This window comes from Macrobrachium nipponense, chromosome 20 (genome assembly GCF_015104395.2).
Source record: "Macrobrachium nipponense isolate FS-2020 chromosome 20, ASM1510439v2, whole genome shotgun sequence".
Taxonomy (NCBI): Eukaryota; Metazoa; Arthropoda; class Malacostraca; order Decapoda; family Palaemonidae; genus Macrobrachium; species Macrobrachium nipponense.
The window spans coordinates 3216023-3233726 of record NC_061089.1 but is presented as its reverse complement, the minus strand read 5'-3'; the positions used below and the strand labels follow the sequence as shown (position 1 = coordinate 3233726).

Sequence of the window (17704 nt, the reverse complement as noted above, 5' to 3'; positions counted from 1 at the left end):
TCGTTAGCTCTCCCCTCGTAACCATTTGCCACGTGTCATCGCTGGCTAGTTCTTTAGTCTGTCTCATATATTGTCGTGCATTGGTTTGTTGTGCCAGTCCTCTGTTCTGTTTGTCATCTCTCCTGTCTCTGTAATATTTTCTGGGTCTTCGTCTACTTTTATTAGTCCTTCTTCCCATGCACTCTTTAGCCACTCGTCTTCACTGGTTTCCAGATATTGCCCCAGTGCTCTGTTCTTCGATGTTGACGCAGTCCTCTTACTTAGTAGTCCTCTCCCTCCTTCCTTTCGTGTTATGTATAGTCTGTCCTTATTTGCTCTTGGGTGTAGTGCTTTATGTATTGTCATATATTTCCTGGTTTTCTGATCTATGCTGAGGAGTTCTGCCTTCGTCCATTCCACTATTCCTACGCTGTATCTGATTAATGGCACTGCCCATGTGTTTATGGCTTTTATCATATTTCCGGCGTTGAGTTTTAACTTGAGTATCGCCTTGAGTCTCGGCATATATTCTTTTCTGATCGTGTCCTTCATCTCTTGGTGTTTTATATCCCCTCCTTCCATTATTCCCAGGTACGTATTTGTATCCTGTCTCATCTATGTGTTTGATGTTGCTCCCATCTGGTAGCTTTATCCCTTCAGTTCTTGTTACTTTGCCCTTTTGTATGTTGACTAAGGCGCATTTTTCTATTCCAAACTCCATCCTGATGTCCCCAGATACAATCCTTACAGTCTGGATTAGGGTATCTATATCCTTGATGCTCTTACCATACAGCTTGATGCGTCCATGAACATCAGATGGTTAATTCTGTTGCCTCTTTTCTTGAGTTGGTACCCGGCATCCATCTTCTGTAGTACTTTTGTCATGGGAATCATGGCTACTACAAAGAGTAGTGGGGACAGTAGTCTCCCTGGAAGATCCCTCTCCTTGATATTAACCTCTGCTGGTCTTATTCCAGAGCTTGTAAGTATTGTATTCCAGTTGCGCATTGTATTTTTGAGGAAGCTGATTGGTGTTTTCCTCTGCCCCATATATTTTCAGGCATTCTATTAGCCATGTGTGTGGTATCATGTCGAGGCTTTCTTATAGTTTATCCATGCCATGCTTAGGTGGTTTTTCCTTTTCTACTGTTCTTCATTACCATTTTGTCTATCAGGAGCTGGTCGTTTGTGCTCCTACACTTCCTTCTGCTGCCTTTCTGTTGGTGGGGGATGGTGTTTGTCTCCTCTAGGTAGTTGTATAGCCTTTCACTGATGATACCTGTTAGTACTTCCACATTATTGATAGGCGGGTGATAGGCCTGTAGTTACTGGCTATCCCTTACTCTTGTCTTTTTGTACTAAGGATGTCCTTCCTGTGGTCATCCATTTGGGTGCATGGTGATTTGAGATACAATGCTGGAGTTGTTCTGCTATTTGTGGGTGAAAATGGCCTTGAAGTTTTAGAGCCAGTATCCATGGACTTCATCGGGACCTGGGGCTTTCCAGTTTGGCATTTTCTTTAGTTGGTGTCTGATTGTGTCTGTGGTGATCTCTGTGATCTTTGTTTTATTCTCCCTGTTTCTTCTTCCTTGACTTCCTGGAGCATGTTGCATGTTTGTTGTGTGATACCGGATTGCTCCATATGTTTTCCCAGAGTCTCTACTTGGTTTGGCTTCAGGAATTTCTTGGTGGTTGTCTTCCCCTCTTAGTTGGCTGTATAGTTCTTTTTCTGGTTAGTTCCAAATAGTTTGTTCTGTTGGTATCCCTTATTCCTGTTCATGTACCGTTGGATTTTATGTGCTTTGGCCTTAAGCCTCTGTTTTACATCTTCTATTGTGTTGTTTAGTCCCCTCTCTTGTACTTTGTATTTCTCGTTGAGTTCCTCCCTTGTTTTCTTGCTTCTTAGCCTTTTTTCTGCCATCTCTTTCAGTTTACTCAAGTCAGATCTCATCACCATGATTTGCTTTTCAGGCCGCCTTTTCCAGGAGGTTCCTGTTTTGGTTTCTGTTGGGTTGGTTGTGCTGGTGGTGTTGGTGTTCGTATCCCCATCAGTTCTGCTACTAATCTTGCTCCTGCATATGCCAGGTTATTTTGTTTCTGTGATACTGGTGGTGTGTATTATGCCCATTATTTCACTGACCTCACTTGTTTTCTCCCTTAATTTCTTGGCGGTGTAGGCTTTCATGGAGGGGATCTTTGTTCTCTCTGTATCTGGTTCCATCCATTGTCTAATCTTTTCTACCCATTCCATCCTCTCTGTTACTTCGTCGGTGTTTCTTCGTGTGTCGTTATTTGATACCTCATCATCCCTGTCGTCTTCTGTGGCATCATCTCTCAGTTCGTCTTCGTGTAATTCGTTGTCGTGTGACATTTCCCTTTCCAGTTCTTCTCTGTCTGTTGGGGAGAGCCAGTTCTTTTTCTTTATGTTTCTTACTTGGTCTGCCAGCCTCTGTTCTGTTTGGGGGGAGTTATTCCTCTCATTCCAGATGTTGATCAACCTTCTTCTATATCCTCTCTCTGTCGGGTTGCTTCTGATGTAGCATCTCCATATTTCCTTATTTTCTTCTCTTGTCCATTTCTTCCTTTGGTTTGCTTCTGTAGCTCCAATCTCAGGCTGTTGGTTTACTGTCGTTGTGGTGGTCAGTTACTGGATGAACGACCTCCAAGTACCTGACCGTCTTCCCTTCAATTGGGTTGAATACCTGGCTGCCGGACGAAGCTCCTCCCTAGTTGCCAAGGAGGTTCTCCATTTATGTCGTTGTCATTTATTCCTTCATTTCTTTCCATCATTGCTGAGTTTTGCTATTTAACCCATAGCTGGACCCTACCCCATCAGGGATAGGTACTCATTTACATGAAACATTTTTATGTATTTGCTCATAAATACACCCAGGGGTGCGTGTTGGTTTTAGTTCTTACCTTTTATGATAGTAGTGTGTCAGTTATAATTGTAATTTTGCAAAGAAAAGTGCAAGAAAATATTAGTAAAACATTTATAATCCAAAATAGTTACTGCATCTTCAATCTCAGTAAATTTACGTAAATATTTTACAACAATTATAACTCAGAATTTGTTACTGATTTTAGTTCTTATCTGTTATAATATTGTGTGAGCTATAATTATAATTTTACAAAACGGAATAAAATAAACCATTAGAAAAAACAGGTATAACTGGATAAAACTTATTATTGTCTTGTAAAAGAGGGACAAAAAGTGTAGTCACTTTCAACTTCCAGTGGAAAGTGAGAGAATTTTTTACAATTTTTTTTTTACATCATGTACATTTGCATGTCTTCCTCTTTCTATTGATGTTTTTTCTTAAATATCCTGGCTCTTAAGGGTTAAGAGTAAATTTTCATACCAAGGACCACCAGAACAAGGAAAGTCAAGATGTATATCCCGACTTCAAGCCATCCATTTAAACGAACCACTGTCATTCAATTTGAGCACAAGTGCTGCCAGTTCCTTCTGATGACAGCAAAGATGAAAAATAACCCCATAACTGAGACTAAGTTAAGTGAGTGGGTAATGATTAGTATAACTATACTTCATCCTCCATACTGAATTAGCCAGTCATAAGCGAATACAGGCAGTCCCCGGGTTGCGACGGGGGTTCCGTTCTTGAGACGCGTTGTAACCCGAAAATCGTTGTAAGCCGGAACATCACCAAAAATCTTAAGAAAACATTATTTTTTATGCTTTGAGTGCATTGAAAACTATGTAAACTTCATTCTTATTGCATTTTGCATCAAAAAACCTTCAAATATTGATTATTTTGCATTTTTGGTGTCATATTTCTTGTGCCAGATGAGCATTGTAGGCGTCGTAACCCTGGAACATGCATCGTAACCCTAGAAATAATTTCTGATGAATATAATTGAAAAGCACCTTAACCTCGGAATGTAGTAAGCCGAACTCGTCGTAACCCGGGGACTGCTTACCTTAAGATTATGTTAGGTTGAAGTCCTGCAAGTACCACTGATACCAGGTAAGACCTCACACCCTAGGTTGGGTTTAGATAAGATGAATAATTGACATTGTAATTGTTACATTTCCTTGAGTTTTTGCAGTATTTTGTTCTCAGTGTGATATTTTGTGATTACATGCAATATCACACATGTATTTCCAGTTGGTTCTCTTCCCGTTTGGAGCATATTTCAACATTGATGTTGGTGTTAAACATTAATTTTTGTTTTTACAAACCAAAACATGCAATTGTTCTATTGTAATTCCCCATTACTGTTAGATGTAGGGCAGTGCTAAGTTAAATTTGCTTTGATTTGTTTAATAAACCATGAGTTTCCTGATGGTGCTGTCTTTACTCTGATTTTGCTTTAATACCTGTTGTAAAAAGTTTTTTTGGTTGGTTCTTGCACTAGTATAACCTCTTTGTTCCCAACATGTTCTCCATTACAGGGGGATGAACATAAATTCCATGTTCTCAATATACCCTTCATTACAGTGTGCACGTAGGGGGAGGGGGGGTGTTAAGAAAGCTTCTGTGAACCTTAGAATCCTGGGAATCACATAAAACGTTATAAAACCATGGTTTACATTCTTACTAGAGCACTGGTTTTTATACCAAAATGAATAATGTAGCTATACAATATATGTACTGTAAATCTCATCGAGCATTGGTGAGATTCTTCATCTTTATAATTTTTAAAACTTTTCCAGGTAAAGGGAATCATACTGCTCCATACGTATCACACTTTCTTATGAGTAAGAGTAAGTGGCTGTAGAACATATGGTTGACATACCAAAATTCCTACATTAATTTACATTTATCTCCAAAGGTTTTTCCTAGTTCAACATAACAGCAGATCAACATCCCAAGTCCATGACGAAACATTTTTTTTTTATATATATGTGATTCATCATTCCAATATAGTCTGAAATTGCATTGGTCTGACAAACCAGTGCAGATTGTTTGTCTACATGCTAAACTTTGCAGCAACCAGTGTAGATTGTTAATCTACATGCTAAACTTAGTATAGTACTTACTTGTTCAGACCTATCATACCTTGTTTACAGCGTGCAGAAAATTTAATGATAATGCATTCAATATTATAATCAGATGTCTATTTCAAGTAAGCTACCTCATACTAGATTCTCACAATGGATTCCAGCAAATAAAAATTCAAATACTCACCAGCATGATTAGGACATGGCCAGAAAAATAAAAAATTGCAATGAATATGCCTTGTTCATTCAAATACATGATCAACAAATAGGCTACTAAAAAAAAAAAACTTTCTACAGTATTATTGCTTCAAAAAGAATCTTATATCATAATTCTATATACAGGCAGTCCCCAGGTTACATCACGTTCAGGTTACGTCGTTCCAGATTTATGGCGCTTGCCTCATGGCGCTGTTAACCACAATTTTTCAGTGCCATAAGTGGATTTACGGCACCGTTACCTGTTTTATGGTGCTGTAACCGAGACTTACGGAGCTTACAGCACTGTAACAGCGCTATAAGTGCTATTTATTCCTATTATAATTATAATTATGATGATTCAGGTTAAGGCGATTTTCAGCTAACAAGCGCCCTGCCGGGAACGGAACCTCCCTGCCGTAATCTGGGGACTGCCAATACAATAGTGGCTCAAACGACTTCATGTTTAAATTGGGATAATGGCAGTCATAATTCAATTACCATGTGATTATTTTCTTTGAATTCTGAAGAGATTTTAATTATAATCTTAAAAACCGTACAACCCATCTTACAACAAGGCAGGCAATGAACACCCAATAGGTCAATATAACATCTATGATATGTTGCAATGGTGACCTATAACAAAGATACATCATACATATAGACAATAGTGGTAGTGTAGGAAAGCAGTTTTCTGATCACCTCTGAAAGAGGGAAGACAAAATTTTTTAAATAAATTCACTAGCTCTATGGGGACCTTGAATGATCTTTAAATTTTGTGGTAAATTTGCAAAACAGTACAATTTTTATCTTCTGTTCAATTTCTTTGGAATAGTACTACCATCCTAGGTATCATTAGATTAGCCAGACCACTGAGTTAACATTTTCAGTCTTAAGGGCTGGCCAGCACAGTTTGTCCTTGGAAAATATATTTTTAATATTTTGCAACTCCTTATTTAAGGACTAGATACTCTGAAAATGCTTAAGATTCTGGCAAAATTTCTTTCATGGATTTCTTTCTGATATTTAAGCATGTTAACTGTAAAATGAGCAATTACTAAAGATATGCATGTTGTTCTACTTTCAGGGACTGGTCATTTGGGTTATTAGACGGTAGTGAGTTAATGTGGCTTTTTCTTAGCAACTTTCATGTTCTTGCCTACATGAGTTGATGTAGAAAGACTCTTCTGCCTTAGTAGGTAACTCCTCTAAGAGAAGGACACTCTAAAATCAAACCAGAGATGGTGGAAGGTATCCTTGACTTGGCAGGCAACCCTTCTTATAGATGAAGGTTACTCTAAATTTAAACCTTGGTCTCCAACTTTTAACTTTGCCATAGTCATTGTAGCATGGCCATCCATGGTCTTAGGTTTGAGTTCCCTTGTTTCAGGGTACAATCTGCTATTTTTTCTCTTTTCATTCACTTTCCTATTTTTTCGAAAAGTGTGTAGGACAGGCTGATTAGAGAGAAAAAGTTGCCTGGCAGGTTATCATGAAAATGCTTCCATTACTTAACTTTTGCTTCTCAGCTTGTAATAATTTCTAAATTCATCCTGACTGCCTTCCCTTGGGTAATGTAGCAAACCTGGAGTGTTTCAAGGTGTCCGGGCTTCACCTTGTCAAACAATAGCTTCAGGTGTTTTTTTTAACCATTAAACGCCGAAGCGGTAAAAAAAAAATGTCTCCCGTGTGCCGGAGGTGTTTCAGAGTGAGCGCCGAAGCGGAAAAAATATTTTTTTTCAAAAATTCACAGCGCGCTTAGTTTTCAAGATTAAGAGTTCAGTTTTTGGCTCCTTTTTTTGTCATTGGCTGAGGTTTAGTTATGCCAACCCATCCAGAAATGAAAAAAATTATTATCATTATCAATATATAAATAATGCGATATATGATAGCGCAAAAACGAAATTTCATATATAATTGTATTCAAATCGCGCTGTGCGCAAAACGGTTAAAGTAACGAGTTACTTCTTTTTTCGAATTGTAATGTACACTAAATTGCGATCATTTTGGTATATAACACATTGTAAAACGATAAAAGCAACAACAGAGAAAATATTATCACAAAATAAAGCATGAACTTCGTAACGCACGGACGTAAACAGATATTTTTTTCAAAAATTCACCATAAATCTAAATATTGTCCTAGAGAGTTCCAATTTCTTTTCAAAATGAAGACAAATGATTGAATATTACTATACTGTAAGAATATTAGCTTACAAATGCAGTTTTCGACCATATCTGACTAGGTAAAGTTGACCGAATGTCGAATTTTTTATATATATATTTTTTTATATGCAATTATTTCGGAAATAAGAAAAGCTACAACCTTCAAATATTTTTCGTTTTATTCTACATGAAATTGCGCACATTTTCATATATAAAACTCTATGAAATGCCTAATATGAAACGGAGCAAATATTCCGAGAATGGAACGTACGCATTTCGGAGATTTATGGCTGAGAATCCGCGTGCTGAGAGAAGGAAAGATTTTTTTTTAATTCACCATAAATCTAAATATTGTGCTAGAGACTTCGAATTTGTTTCAAGATGAAGATAAATGACTGATATTACTAGGACTGTAAGAGTTTTAGCTTACAATTGCGTTTTTCGACCATTTCGGTAGAGTCAAAGTTGACTGAACGTGGTTTTTTTTCTATTTATCGTGATTTATATGCAAATATTTCAAAAATGAGAAAAGCTACAACCTTCAATTATTTTTTATTGAATTCTACATTAAATTGCGCACATTTTCATATATAAAACTTTATGTAACGGCTAATTTAAAATGGTGCAAACATTACCACAATCGCATGTATGATTTTTTCGGAAGAGTTACCGCGCGGACGTAAGGAAAAAGTTTTTTCATAAATTCACCATAAATCGAAATATTGTGCTAGAGACTTCCAATTAGTTGCAAAATTAAGTTAAATGATTGAATATTACTAAAATATTAGAGTTTTAGCTTACAATGCGTTTTTTCGACCATTTCGATAGAGTCAAAGTTGACCGAAGGTTGAAATTTGGCACTTATCGTTATTTATATGAAAATATCTCAAAACTGATAAAAGCTACAATCATGAGTATTTTTTTGTTGTTTATTTTCATAAAATGCGCACATTTTCATATATAATACTTCATGTAACGGCTAATTTAAAATGGTACAAAAATTATGTCAAAGTGACGAAATAATTTCCGAGATGTGTCACAGATACTTTTTAGTGCGGCAAGAAAGAAATTCGCGCTTGCGCGCCTGCGTAACGATTGTAAACAAAAACAACACCTTGATCCGTGAACTCCCAGCATCCCCCAAGGCGCGTGATTCAAGAGTTTTCGGCTGGTAGGCCTAAAAGTATTTTTCCGCGAATTTTTAAAAAAACTTTTGTATGTCGACGTAAAATACGTCCAGTCGGCACCCGAGAGACAAAAAATGTCGACGTAAAATACGTCCAGTCGGCGTTTAAGGGTTAATGACATATGGTCAGTTTCACATATCCTTTTAATGAAAATATTGTAAGTAGCATAAATAATGCTGCTATTGTTGATTTTATTGTCTGTTCTATTTATTATTACTATGTTGTTGTCATGAATATATATATTAAATTTTCTTCTAATTTAAGGTGTTTATCTGAATTCCTTCTTTAGACATTGAACTTACCCTGGGCCTGCTACTTAATACTGGAAGTAAAATTGCAGAGTACTTTACTCAAATATTCAGTCCTCATGGTCACATTATCTTGATCTACAGAGTTATGCTTGTGACTATGTGATGTCTTTATCTGAGGCACATGTAAGTACGTAGTAACAAGTCAAAGGTTGAATTTTTTATCCCAGGGATTAATGGCCCTGACTTCATTTATTGCCACAATATCCCACATGTATACCACAGGTCTGAACAACCTACTTATCATAAAAAACTTGGAATTTAATTAAAATGAACTTCTTTGTTTTAAGATTTTTAGTAAGTTCTACCATAGTTATGTATTTGCTCTTTACCATAATTCAAATATTGATGATTCTATATGTGACTGTCGGTTGAAGAGAATTAGAATGGTTTAGCAACAGGATTCAAGAGCTTCATTCTTTACTTATGGAGACAATGCTAACCACAGCAAGTGGCTTAATTCAAATTCAACTCATCAACATTAGAACTCATATTCAGAGATATTCGAGCTATCTTAATGATAGGTCTGTGAGTATATAAGCACATCTGATCACTGTGCCATTGAGATGGACATATCTGTCAATCATTACAGCAGGTAGTATTGTATTCCTACTGCCACCATTGGAAAAACAGTCTGACTGAAATCTAAAGCCAAATGGGACTGCGTTACTGAAACTTGTCAGACATTTAATATTTCAGAGCCAAAATTTGATCCAAAATCTCAAGATCTGATCCAGATTTCAAGAGGAAGTTAAATGAAATACTGAAAGCTATTTTTAGAAAGGTATATATCCATTGAAAGGTCATGAAGATTAGGACAAATGACCAGCCATGGTTTGATTATACAGTGCATGTAGACAAGCAAAGCATGACAAACAGACCAAATTCAACAAATGGAGATGAAACCATTTGCATAAAAACTAAGCCAATTTTGTTGTTTCACTGTGCTGTAAACAGAATTTGAAGCTAAGCTAAGCAATCAGCTAAGGATGTCCCTCTCTCTGATAGTATTTGTCTCCTGAACCTACTCTTACAAAATCTGCATTTTGCTCTGGGGATGTCAAGAAAATTCTTGAAGACCTCAGTAAATGGAGTAGTGAAGATCCTGTTTTTCCTTTCCTCTGTTTTTTCAAAAAGGTTTCTAGTGTGTTGTCTTTCAAGATTAGTAGATTCTGTGGATTTTAAAGTAGATGTATCTTCCTGATGAATGCAGGCTTAATAAAAGTGCCTGTTCAGAAGAATGGCTGATCTGTGGACTGCAGTAAGTATGCCAATTTTTTTTGTCCCTGTGATCTCCAAAGTTATAGAAATATCTATTTTTTAGCTGCTATTAAGTACTATTTGCTAATAGTCAATATGTATATAAGAAACCTGCAATACTCTTTTAGATTTGACATGCCATTTGCAAAAGAACCCTGATAAAGGTTTTGAGTGTAGAGTCATTCAAATATATTTTAGTACTGCTTCCAATAGTAACTCACAAACACTTATTTTTAAACTTCAGAATCTTAGAGTGGGTAGATATGTTTTAGGATTAGTACTTCAAAATTTCCTTAGTGGTAGACAGTAGGCGAGATGCTGTTGATGGAACAAGTGTTATGGCTGTTGGCCTGGAAAACAAGATTGTTCAGTATGCTAAAGTTGCCCTTAGTCTCAACTGTGATCTGGAGCAGATTAGCGAGTGGTGTAGTCAGTCGAGTATGAGGCTGAACTTCATTACAATGAAAACACTATTATAGTAGTTAGTAGATCTGGTGCTGCCTTTCCATTCTCTCCGCTGAATGGGTCTGAACCTTTATATTTGGTGTAACTTTTGACTCCTATCTTACTTTTGAAAAACATCCAATAAAAAGGTCAGCACATGCTAGCAAAAGTTAGGTATTATACAGAAGACCTCATTTATGACAATGATCAAATCAAGGCAGTTCTTCTTAGGTCAATTGTCTTCCCTTTACTAGAATACTGTTCTTCAATATGGACGTCTACCTCTGCCAGAGATTTATCTCTTTTAAAGTGATTCATGATAGTAGGTTTTTGTCCTTAAACAAGCATTTATGACTTGGACCACTGATGAATGGTCTCTTGTTTGTCAATTTTTTGTAAGTTATATTTCAAAGAGAACTTTGTCTATCATAATTGATCCATAGTCTTCTTTTCCTGCTGAAACTGACCAGATTAGCTGAGCAGCAGCACCAATATGCAGTAAATGTACTATGCTGCTGAACTTAGTTCCAGAGGTCTTTTATTTATCATACTGTTGAACTGGGAAACAGTCTCCCTGAGGAAGTTGTGAAATTAGAACCTCAAATGTTCAAGCAAAGATGCAGTGCATTACTACCCTAAAACAATTCACCATCTATTCTAATAGTTTGATTATATTTTCATCTAGTTATCTATTAATTTACCCTTTTTCTCTTCTTATATGCAATCTTCTTTCTGTATTTTCTATTATCTTCTGTCATTTCTTTCCAATAAACACCAAGCTCCTTGAATTTCAAGTCAATGGCCCCTTTGAATTAGGGTTTATCTTGCGAATATATGCAGAGACTCAAGGCGATATTCAAGTCAAAACTCAACGCCGGAAATATGATAAAAGCCATAAACACATGGTCAGTGCCAGTAATCAGATACAGCGTAGGAATAGTGGAATGGACGAAGGCAGAACTCTGCAGCATAGATCAGAAAACCAGGAAACATATGACAATACACAAAGCACTACACCCAAGAGCAAATACGGACAGACTGCTATACATAACACGAAAGGAAGGAGGGATAGGACTACTAAGTATAGAGGACTGCGTCAACATCGAGAACAGAGCACTGGGGCAATATCTGGAAACCAGTGAAGACGAGTGGCTAAAGAGTGCATGGGAAGAAGGACTAATAAAAGTAGACGAAGACCCAGAAATATACAGAGACAGGAGAATGACAAACAGAACAGAGGAATGACACAACAAACCAATGCACGGACAATACATGAGACAGACTAAAGAACTAGCCAGGGATGACACATGGCAATGGCTACAGAGGGGAGAGCTAAAGAAGGAAACTGAAGGAATGATAACAGCGGCACAAGATCAGGCCCTAAGAACCCGATATGTTCAAAGAACGATAGACGGAAATAACATCTCTCCCATATGTAGGAAGTGCAATACGAAAAATGAAACCATAAACCACATAGCAAACGAATGCCCGGCACTTGCACAGAACCAGTACAAAAAGAGGCATGATTCAGTGGCAAAAGCCCTCCACTGGACCCTGTGCAAGAAACATCAGTTACCTTGCAGTTAATAAGTGGTACGAGCACCAACCTGAGGAGTGATAGAAAATGATCAGGCAAAGATCCTCTGGGACTATGGTATCAGAACGGATAGGGTGATACGTGCAAATAGACCAGACGTGACGTTGATTGACAAAGTCAAGAAGAAAGTATCACTCATTGATATCGCAATACCATGGGACACCAGAGTTGAAGAAAAAGAGAGGGAAAAAAAGGAAAAAAATGGATAAGTATCAAGATCTGAAAATAGAAATAAGAAGGATATGGGATATGCCAGTGGAAATCGTACCCATAATCATAGGAGCACTAGGCACGATCCCAAGATCCCTGAAAAGGAATCTAGAAAAACTAGAGGCTGAAGTAGCTCCAGGACTCATGCAGAAGAGTGTGATCCTAGAAACGGCGCACATAGTAAGAAAAGTGATGGACTCCTAAGGAGGCAGGATGCAACCCGGAACCCCACACTATAAATACCACCCGGTCGAATTGGAGGACTGTGATAGAGCGCATAATAATAATAATAATAATAATAATAATAATAATAATAATAATAATAATAATAATAATAATAATAATAATAATAATAATAATAATAACCACAAGGCCAAGTATCTAATAAATGATCAAATTTAAAAACTCCAACTTGTCTATTGTGGTCTGTTTAAACTGCCTAAAAATAATAATAATAACAATGGCCTGTGCACTCATTACCTATACAACTCAGTAATTTACCTCTCTTACCCCACAATTAAGCTGAGGATACAATCTCTCCTATAAGTCAGTAAAAGTTAAGAAATACACCATCCAGTAAATTCCTCCTGGAAAATATTTTCGATTTCAGTAAAAATTCCCAAATATCTTTCTAAAGTCCACTGGGAAGTTTTCATATTGTTGATACCCAAGAACCCTATCTCTTAGTTTCTCAACTTATTTTTCCTAACATAAGCAGAGATTTTACTGCACTCTATGCAATCAGGACAGCTGTTGTCATGACATTTTAAAAGGAATACAAACTTTGACTGTGTCCTTCATCTCTAACCCCAGAACATCTGTCTTATGAAGCAGTTTTACAGCTTGTAGGGTACTTTGTTAAGACAATATAGGTACTCTCATGAATCACTGTCTTTTTGTAATTACAGTGTGAGAAAGTGTCATTGGATCCAGAACCCTGGAACTAATGCCTGAAACAACTTCTGGCCTTCTTAAAAATAAACTGTTTTTCTCATCACCATAATGATCATGAGATGGCAGAAACTGTAATTTAATAATAACCAAATTTCAGCATCGTAGTAAATCCTTCATGTAATGTTTTACCTTTATTCATACAGTATTCAACACAACAAATCAGAAACACACTAAATCTGCCAAAAAATCACATAAGAAAAATCATGGACTATATCCAGTACGTATATATTCTGACAATACATAGGAAGATTACTACTAAACATGGTGTAGTGATCCCACAGCTTCCTCTTTGTAAGTATGGATACCTTATTTGTACCAAGTCAAGTACGTTATTGCAGCTTTGAGGAGTTACTTCTAAAGCATTTTGGAGTGACTACACAATAAAATCCATTGGGTCAGGGTTCAGTAATGTGATGTGTTAATGTACATCAATAATCAATTACATATGTACTGTGGGTAGTCGCACATTATGGAAGAAAGTAAAGATTTGTAGTTCTTACCTTAAAATCAATTTCATTGGTAATTCTTTAAGCATTCGTCTGAAAATTTCAAGCTTGCACACTATGGTTATTCTCACCATATCAAAAAAGATAAACTACCGATTACTTTCATTTGATATTATGAGAATAATCTTTGTCTGCACCCTCAAAAGTTTTGGGTGAATACTTACAAAATTACCGTTGAAATCAATTTACAGTACATGAACAGTTAATCTTTAATCCCATATGGTGTGGCCATTTACAGTATTTGATTATTGTTTAAGAACAATGCTGTATTGTCATGAATTTAGTAGAATAATTAATAGCAGAAACAAAATATGCTAAAATTTCTATTTAATTTCTCAAGATATATATTTGTTTTTTATATCTGTCTGTCAAACAGTCTCGAACAGGTATACTGATGAGCTCTGAAATCACTGAGAAGAGGAATTATTAATGACTTGACCAGTGCATTCCCAAATGCTATTAACTTATGGAAAAGAGATTTTGTTGCTATAAAAAAAAATATGACCTGAGATGGCACAGTCACCAGATGGCATTAGATGTTTTGGAAGGTAGAAGGAAATTTGAGCAGATATCTGCTAGAGCAAAAAAGTGCCAGGCAACATAATCCTTACTTCCGTGATTCTTTTACCATTCTGGGCTACTTTCCCTATTGAGGGCTTTGAGCTTATAACATTCTGCTTTTCCAACTGGGGTTGCAGCTTGAGGAGGAGGAGTAGTAGTGCGTACATAAAATGGAAAACAAAGCTGTAAGGACGATACATGTGAATGCTACCAAGTATGCAATTCAAGGTTGAGATTTTTTTTTTTTTGAGGGGGTTGACATTGATGATCTTGTATGTAGTTATGCTGAACGGATATTCGGACATAAAATTTTTTTTTTTTTTACAAAATTAAAAAAAAAGGTGTCCATTCTTTAAGTAGCTAATACAGCTACTGGACAGACGTAGAAGTGATTGGCATTATTTTTTCTCTGAGGGGACCCTATTTGAGAGTAAAGACATTACAGCAACAAAAACTGTCACCTTATTACCTCTGTTACAGACTGACCATCCCAGTTACTTAACACAGCATCAACTTGAACTTACCAGGGTCAGTTTCTGCCCAGGAGGAACAACAACTCGATATGTCATATCGTTGATCTCGAGGTCGAAGTCGTTCATAAGTAAGGATTCGATGCTATCGGACGAAGAAATTCGAACACCATCTGAAAAGGCCAAAATCATGAGATCTTCAATGCCATAATCAGGTGGAACAGAAAACACTGATGAAAACAAGGTACCAAATACATCAGTGCAAAGACAAAATTCATTTGTCACCATCTTAATGGATTTCCCCAGGTAATAAAAATATTGCAAAACTGTCATAAACACAGTCAAGAATCATTTTAACACTTAAATTTAAGGTTATGTTACTAAATGCAAAAATCAGAGCATTTATATTTTCATGAAGTTTCCTTTATTTATATACACTGATCATTCTTTAGCTACTGGGAAATGTAACCATGAAATATACGACGCCCATAGTACTTCCTACAGTAATTTATTGGGAACTGTTAACCAACGCCTCCTCAACACTTAATTGTCTTAAAAGGTACAATTGGAAATAAATGACAGAGCAACCAAATCATTATAAGGTAAAACAATAATATAAGAGACACGGTAAAAGTGACCGTACACTAAGTCAATCAATTCATTTGTGAATCAATATGATATGAAATAATATGATACTGAGAAGTCGAGATAGAAGCAATGAGTATATGTAGGAAGAGTTTGAGGAATTTTATCTTTGTTTTACAAAACTCATCTCAGAGAGAGAGAGAGAGAGAGAGAGAGAGAGAGAGAGAGAGAGAGAGAGAGAGAGAGAGAGAGAGAGAGAGAGCAGCAAAATGAATTCTGTATGAGAAATACTTAACTGAGCCAATCAATCACTACTTAGGCAACATCATTCAAATATTGAGACATTCATGAAAGTTGGCATGAATGAATACCATGAATTCATTTAAATTCATAGGGCCAATGTCCTACTTACTTTGCAATACCAACATTGTGCCATTTTCCAGGCATTCTAATTTTATTGCTGCAAATTTCTTAATTATCCACTTATTTCTGAATCATTCACAAAGTTTAAGATCATGACGAAACACATGCAATGTCTGAATTTTGATAATTTTTTTTTTCTAAATTAGATTTAATGAGTTTATGTTCCATAACAAATTAATCAAACTGAAAAATACCAATCATACCATCTATACTGCTCTCATCTCTATCTGAATGATGACCTTATGTGCCAAACAGATAACTAAACAAACTGTCAAAATTGCCTAGGTATAAAAACTACACTTTGCACCATGTACACACATTAAACAACAAACAGGGATTAGAGACCCATGTTACCAACTACCTGCGGTTCTGAGGAGTACCCTGTCAATGCCATGATCTTCGTGAGTGAGCTGATTGATGAAATCTTGTACGGTGTGAGTGACAGGCCGGAGGGTGAAGCGACATAGATCTCGACGAGATGGGAGGGGCACTGTCAGCTGTGGGAGCCCGTTACACACCTGTACTGTTACACCTGGTGGGGAAAATGAGGACAAAGAAATCAGTTCTCTCGTTTTCTAGTGCTTCCTTGAAAAATATCCAATACACATGCAGACCTGCTTTTGTTTTCAAAAGACACTTTTAACAGGAAATGGAAACTCAATACAACTCTCTTCCACAGGCCCGTACCCAGAGTTTTCTTTTTATTGGGGGGGGTTGTTTTTCCCAAAACTCGACCTTTTCTTCTATATATGTCATTGCAAATATAGGTAAATACAAGATGAAATATTTGAACATGTTATTTTAGTTATATTAAAAAGAAAAATCGGGTATATGGTCTATGCACTTCTACCTGATTCGATGTGATTCAAAGTGCTGACTTTGGTTAACAGAAAATATAGACTTCCAGAAATTTTGGGGGTCGTTTGACCTTCCCAACTGCCAACACCCTTGGTACAGGCCTGTTCCAGTGCTTTCACAATCTACTACATGTTGATGCAACTGAACAATGAGCATAGCTAGATATGGAGTTAGATACATTAATTCATTTAAATATGAATAATTTTCATTTCACTAAAGAAAACATTACTAATAACATATTGATAAATAAAATATAAGCATCATAAAATAAAACTAATATCCTTTTCATAAATTACATAATTCAATATATATTGCAAGTTATATTTTTTTATCTCATTTACAAAATATGTTTTTATTGGATCCAGTACTTTTTCAGCTCGTTAAAATAGAGAGAGAGAGAGAGAGAGAGAGAGACGAGAGAGAGAGAGAGAGGATGAGGAGAGAAGAGAGAGAGAGCGGAGTGAGAGAGAGAGAGAGCAGTACTGAGGATTTTACTGTTAGTAAAATCATATAATTTATATCAATCTCTGTTCAAAGTTGCAGTTTTAAACTTGATAAAGTACCGGTATATATACAGTGGACCCCCCGTATTCGCGTTCTCCAGATTCGCGGACTCACACATTCGCGGATTTCTCTCGGGAACGTTTCCCTGCATTATTCGCGGAAAATTCGTGATTCGCGGTATTTTTTCTATGAGAAATATCCACAATTCCTGGTTTTTGTTATCAATTTCATCATAAAATGCACTTTTTGTGATAAAAACTATTAAAAAAAAAAAACACCAAGTATGAAAATTTTTGAGTTTTTGGTTTTTCTTAAGTTTTAACTAACAAAATGGGGTGTTTTTAGCCTTTTTATAGGGGTTCCAAACATTCGCGGGATTCTAACTATTCACGGGGGGGTCTGGTACGCATCCCCCGCAAATACGGGGGACCACTGTTTATATATATATATATATATATATTATATATATATATATATATATATATTTATATATATATATATGATATGATATATACACATATATATATATAA

General features: G+C 36.3%; 1 protein-coding gene across 11 annotated transcripts in view; it reads right to left on the bottom strand.

The window, feature by feature from the left end:
- The window catches only part of LOC135221648 (calcium uniporter protein, mitochondrial-like), a 761453-nt gene that overhangs the window by 121868 nt on the left and 621881 nt on the right, over window positions 1–17704 (bottom strand). For all 11 annotated transcript variants that reach the window (XM_064259367.1, XM_064259415.1, XM_064259358.1 and 8 more), the window contains 2 exons: window positions 16173–16343; window positions 14858–14976 (listed from right to left, as the gene is read on the bottom strand). In XM_064259367.1, coding sequence (XP_064115437.1) covers window positions 14858–14976; window positions 16173–16343 — 290 coding nt within the window. The remainder of the gene's footprint in view (window positions 1–14857; window positions 14977–16172; window positions 16344–17704) is intronic.